The 5,577-nt window shown below is 50.9% G+C and overlaps 1 protein-coding gene across 2 annotated transcripts in view; it reads left to right on the forward strand.

Moving 5' to 3' along the window:
- Positions 1–1,421: 1,421 nt before the first annotated feature.
- Positions 1,422–5,577, forward strand: part of ANAPC16 (anaphase promoting complex subunit 16) — a 4,615-nt gene continuing 459 nt past the window's right edge. Inside the window, exons 1-2 of one of the 2 annotated variants that reach the window (XM_010296863.1) lie at positions 1,422–1,581; positions 3,765–3,839. In XM_010296863.1, the coding sequence (XP_010295165.1) occupies positions 1,440–1,581; positions 3,765–3,839 (217 nt within the window). In that variant the 5' untranslated portion in view covers positions 1,422–1,439. The remainder of the gene's footprint in view (positions 1,582–3,764; positions 3,840–5,577) is intronic. The other variant, XM_010296862.1, reaches the window with a different exon arrangement.

The following is a 5,577-nucleotide window of genomic DNA, read 5'->3' on the forward strand; positions in this document are numbered from 1 at the left end:
GCAGTGCCGACAACGCCACCGCTCCCCCCTCCTCCTGAGATGGCCGGCGCTCCAGGCCTGAGGCGACGGAGGTGTGGGCGTCGTCCCGGGCCCTACTTTGTGTTTGCCTCAGCCTATTTAAAATAGAGAGCCTGCTGCTGTAATCTAGGAGCCCGCCAGGCTTGCGGGCCTCGGCTGGCGTTATTTTGACGCAACACAGCATCTCGTTCCCCCCATGAGCTGGGCCTGCCCAGGTTTGAAGAAAGTGTTGCCGTATTAAAGGTTTCTTTTATCCAAGCATTTTTCTTCACAGCCTGTAAGCCCCCAGCCTCCTGCAAGCTGCTGTTTTGCATTATCCGCAGTAAATGAAACCACCTTGAGCTTAACTGTGAATGAAGACGCCATTCCTAGTTGTGACAGCCTTTCAGAAACCCATTTTCTCCGCTAAAACCTCGAGTGCTTTCCAAAGGCGCCGTCTGCATAGCCTAGAGAGTCTGTAGAACTGTATTAAATAGGTGGGATAATAGATACCTATTAAATGGGCAGGATAATTGGGAAGTGGTTATAAGTGGTTTGGAGGAGTAGCAACTGCTGTCATTTTTAAGTGCCAAGTGACAGCTTTTTTTACTAGCAGCAGGTATGTGACAAATTTTAAGTACTCTATCATGACAAATGTACAGCCAATACCTCTTAAAAACAGGGCTGAGAAAAGGGTACACAAGAGGCGGCCGGCCGTGTGCCGTACAGGCAAACGGATGCTCAGCCCTTGCTGTTTTAGGTCAAATGCAGTATTTTAAAAGCAAAGCACATCTGGAACAGCGCAGAGAGCAGTTGCTGCAAATTAGGCGCAGCGTGGCTTTGCGCAGGATGCGGCACTGGAACTGGCAGTCCTGTGGGCTTCCAGGTTTTATGAGGCAGATGCACTTTTTCCATGTTTGTGCTCCTGGAAACAAGGCAAAAAGAGGGAGGGGGGAGAAAAAAAAAAAAAGGTCTTTTTATGGCCCTAGGGAGCGGGAAAAGTGCCAGACAGCTGAAGGCCAGTGAATTCAGGCCAGCAACCTGTGCCAGGTTATTTTAATGCACGTTCCAATCGTCCCGCTGAATTCCCAGGCCCCCGTGTCCGAGGGGTCAGAGCGTGGGTTACCTCCAGTTTCTGGATGCCACCGCGTGGCGTGACGGCTAACTGCACCCATCCCGGCAGCGGATGCGGGCAGCAGGAGCAGGCAGCCTCTCCCACGCATGCAGGGCAGCCTTGAACCACAAGCGCTTTGAGGCTGCGGAGCCATGGAACAGGGGTGGCCGCCCAAAGCTGCGCTTGCTGGCTCTTCCTGGATCTTGCCGCCTTCATCTGCCGTCAGATATGTGTGCGGTCACTGGCTTTGTGCCCTGGGAAACTCCGAGACGCCCTTCCTAACTCCGCTCTGCTCCCTTTTTGTTCTTGCAGGCTGGGACGGGGTGAAATGGCAGCCTCTTCCTCATCCTCTTCAGCCGGCGGAGTCAGTGGCAGCTCTGTAACAGGATCAGGGTTCAGCGTTTCGGACCTGGCGCCGCCCCGAAAAGCCCTCTTCACTTACCCCAAAGGAGCTGGGGAGATGCTGGAAGGTGATTGCTCCTGCCCTTCTCCTTCCTGCTCCTCCTGGTGCACAGGCAGCCCTGCAAGGGAGTTGCCAAGTTTGTCACCTTGCTGCCTTTTTGGACTTGTGCTGGCAAAAGCTGGAGGGAGGAAGGAAGCACCAGGGCTTGGGTAGATCCCAAGCAGCCCCAGCTCTCCCACCACTTGTTCATGAGGAAGTGATTCTTCTGGCAGTCACCTGTTTTAGCTCCATGACAACACTTCAGACGAGGAAGTGATCTACCTGAAAGGGAACATGACAGTGTTAATTGCTCATTGTTAGTTAATCCTTTGATGTTGAGCAGGAATTACTGTAAAGATAGCTGAGGCAGGAGTATTTTTCTTGGCAAAACGCATTCTGGGATTGGATTTGACTGGCCTAGTACAGGAGGCAGCTTGTATCCCTGCTGGCCAGGAAACGTAAGGCTTGCTTTTGCCCTTGACCCAAGATAAAACCTCACCGCACAGGTCTGCAAGAGGATAAATCAGGACTAGACCTCTCTTTTAATCCTTCAAGGCTGAGCACGTTCCCCTTTTGGGCTTACTCTTGTCGGGGCGTTTCTCCAGGGTGACTTGGAGAGGGTTGGGGCTCTGATCCAGCGTGGCGTCTTGTGTTTGGGTGCCTGAGCCGTGCCACCCACTTCATCAGGCTTGCCTGCAGGAGGACCCAGGCACGTCGCAGCTGCACGTCCCTGCCTCTGCTCTGGGTGAGGAGGAAGGGCAGGTCCTCCAGATGACAGGGTTAAACCAAGGTCTCTCTGTCTGTCTGCTCCTCTTGAACTTCCCGTGTCACCATGCCGCATGTTTGACTGCATGAGCCTGAAGTTCACTGGGGTGGCCCTGCAGCTCAGAAGTGACTGCGTTCTGGTAGAGACGAACACGGCAGCGCAGGGCAGCTGGGAACTGATTGCTACGTCGTTTAAGGACTGTTTTTATTACAGATTAGAGCCCATATGCCAGTCTATTGAAGTAATTATGACTAAAGGCTTGCTCATAGAATTTAACGAGCCCTCAAAACAAATTAAAATAATGAAGCACTTTGTGTTACCAGATAGACGGAGAGCTGTCCCTGCTGAGAGCCACTCGGGCAGGACTGCCAGGCTGGGGAGTCAGAGGAGAGGGAAGGGTGTGTTTGGAAATAGCACGGGGTAGCACTAACACAGCATTTCAACAGCTTACAAGAGGGTGCTCAGAGCACAGCAAAACTCCAACTCTTACTGGGGTTCAGCTTTGGATTAGATTTCCCAGGGCCAGGGGCCTGTTACTACCCTTAGTCCTTGAAATTGCTTCTCTTGCTCATTTTTACACATGGAGCTTTTACTTCATTTTGCTTTGGGCTGACCTCTTTACCAGTAACACGGCAGTTTGTCTGCTCTGGGTGGCAGCAAAAACTAAACACTCTCCCTGTTGCAAGAAACTTTAAGTTAGCTTTTTAATTTCTGAGATGAAAGGTGATACATCCGTTCTTTCATCAGGCAGGTACTAGTGGGGTAGCTGCATACCAGTTTCCCCTTCAAAAATCCCCACTAACTGACTGATTTTTATTGTTGCTTTAACTATCTATCTCATCTCACTTGTTTTTAAATAAACCATTAGGTTTTGTGGGCTTTTTTTAGAAGGAAGTAGTATAAACTGTGTCAGTACCTGGCACACGATTAGCTATGTATTCCAGATTGATTTATTTCTAAGACAGTTGTGCGATCAATTACTGACTTGGATGGCAAAATACACATTATTTGAAATCCTTTATGCAGGGTTATGGTCTAAGCCTGTGGGAAATCTTAAAGCATTATAAGGACACAAGCGTCTGAGCCCCGAGGGAATCTGAGACTGCCATAATATTAGCTGGCTTCTCCTTAGCTTACCTTCTATTTAAAATGGACGAAAATTGCTTGACAGAGGGGATGTAACAGAATATCAGCCAGGATGGCTCGCAGGTAGCACAGACACTCCCTGGTGGCACCGGGAGCCAAAGCTCCATGCGGGATTTGAGTGCGGGGCTGTACAGGCCAGAAACGGGAGCACTGCATGCTCAGCGCAGGGGCAACTGTCAGAATAGGCAAGTGGGGAAACCCACACCTCAAACATAAAAATAGAAGGTCGGCGGCACTCAGTTGAGGCTTCTCAGTCTTAAAACTCTCAGATTAAACCACCTCCCTTTTTCTGTTTACAGATGGCTCCGAAAGATTCCTCTGTGAGTCTGTCTTCAGCTATCAGGTTGCATCTACATTAAAGCAAGTGAAACACGGTAAGCACCGAAGCGCCGTCTATTTTAAAAACTGCATGGCAATTGGGGAAGATGGCAGGGGAGCGCGGAGAAAAGGCTGACATGTTCTGGGGTGCCAACCACAAAAAAGCAGAAGAGCCTTTTAAGTTGGCGAATTAACACTAAGTCAGACCATCACCAAGTCCTTTTGCAAGCCCTATGCAAAGCGACGAGAACCCACACAGCCTGGGTGGGAACAGGCTGTGCCTTTCGAAGCTTGTTTTTCCATCGCTGTGTGCTGCGCTTGCCTTCACGAGAGGTGAGGCCAGAAGAGGAGGTTATGGGCAGGAAAACGCCCACGCTCTGATCTTGGCCCAGCGCTGACTGTCTCTCTGGCCTCGAGCAAAGAGACACTTGATTCTACCTTTGTTTCTTTGCTGAGCCCTCGGTGACACCGGCAGGGTCAAGCAAGGTTTCCAGAGGTGCTTGGGAGACGGATATGCAGGTGCCTGGCGTGGCATGACAGCGCTGACTCCGCTCCCAACCTCCCCAAGAAAGAGCCTTACATCTCATTTGAACTTCTGCTTCCCTCCTGGGGCCTTCGCCCGCTGCCCAGGTGCCTGTAACTGAACGATGGGCTTGACTGCACGGCAGCTTGTATTCTCAAGACATTGGGCAGAGCTCAGCACCAGATTGCATCTGCTGCTTGAGGGTCACATCCTTTCTGGTCCCCGCCTTTTGTCAGCTAGAACGGGTACTTCCACGTGTTGTCTCAGACCGGAGAGGTTTCCTGTCCTCTGCCAGCGAGGGTTGTCAGGAGGAGGTCCGGGGGCATGCAGCAGCTTGCAAGGCCGTGCTCCTGCATTTCTGAACTGAAAAGCAAAACCAAACTTCAGAGCCGTTGTTTCCACGGCTCCGGCGCTACTGTGGCTGGAGCTAGTGGGGGGCTGCTGCACAAACTGGTAACCTGATAAGCACCAGCCTTTGAAACTGGTTTGTGGAGCACCAGTTGCCTCCCTGTAAGAAAAGGGAAAGGCTTAAAAAAAGATCGAGGTCATAGTTTTTTGGCTTGTTTGTTTGACAGTACCCAAAAGCACTCGCTTGCAGGAGGTGGAGTGAGAACAGTCCCTCTTAAAAGCACCCACTGCTGCAGTCAGCATAAATCCTGTGCATTTTATGTTACGCCTCTTGCTAGTAAATTGGCTCGTACTGGGCCATTTTTCCAAGAGGCCGCTGAGCTGCTGAACTTCCACCAGAGCCAAGAGAAGAAGGGCTATTCTCATCTCTGTACCACTGCAGCTAATTTAATTGAAAACGGAGTCTGCGTGCCCAACGCACAGCTGGTTTTAAATAAAGCCAAGAGAAACAAGTTGTTTTGGGGATCCGCAGGGAGGCAGCCTGTCTCTCCATGGGGACCTTCGTGACATTAGCACGCTCTGATTGCAGGGCCTTTCTGCTACAGTCATCCAGGTCCTCCTCAAAGGACCTTCATTAAAAACAAGAAGTTCCTCGCGCTGCACCCAGCTCTACCGTGGGCTGACCAAGCTCTCTCTGAACTTCTTTGTTCTTTTGCACTATAAATATTTATGCTAAAGAAATGAGCTTCATCCTGTTTTCACCCCCATACACTAATCGGCCTCGTGTTTCCCTGTTAGGACTTGAATATACATGGCACGGGCAGGGATTGGTAAATACGCATTCAGTGCCGGACAAGGCAGAAAAGCCCGTCCCTGCTTTCTCCTGTGATCTGGCAAGGTCTCGCCGCTTGCACAGGGCGTCG

Source organism: Phaethon lepturus, unplaced genomic scaffold, assembly GCF_000687285.1.
Source record: "Phaethon lepturus isolate BGI_N335 unplaced genomic scaffold, ASM68728v1 scaffold25391, whole genome shotgun sequence".
NCBI lineage: Eukaryota > Metazoa > Chordata > Aves > Phaethontiformes > Phaethontidae > Phaethon > Phaethon lepturus.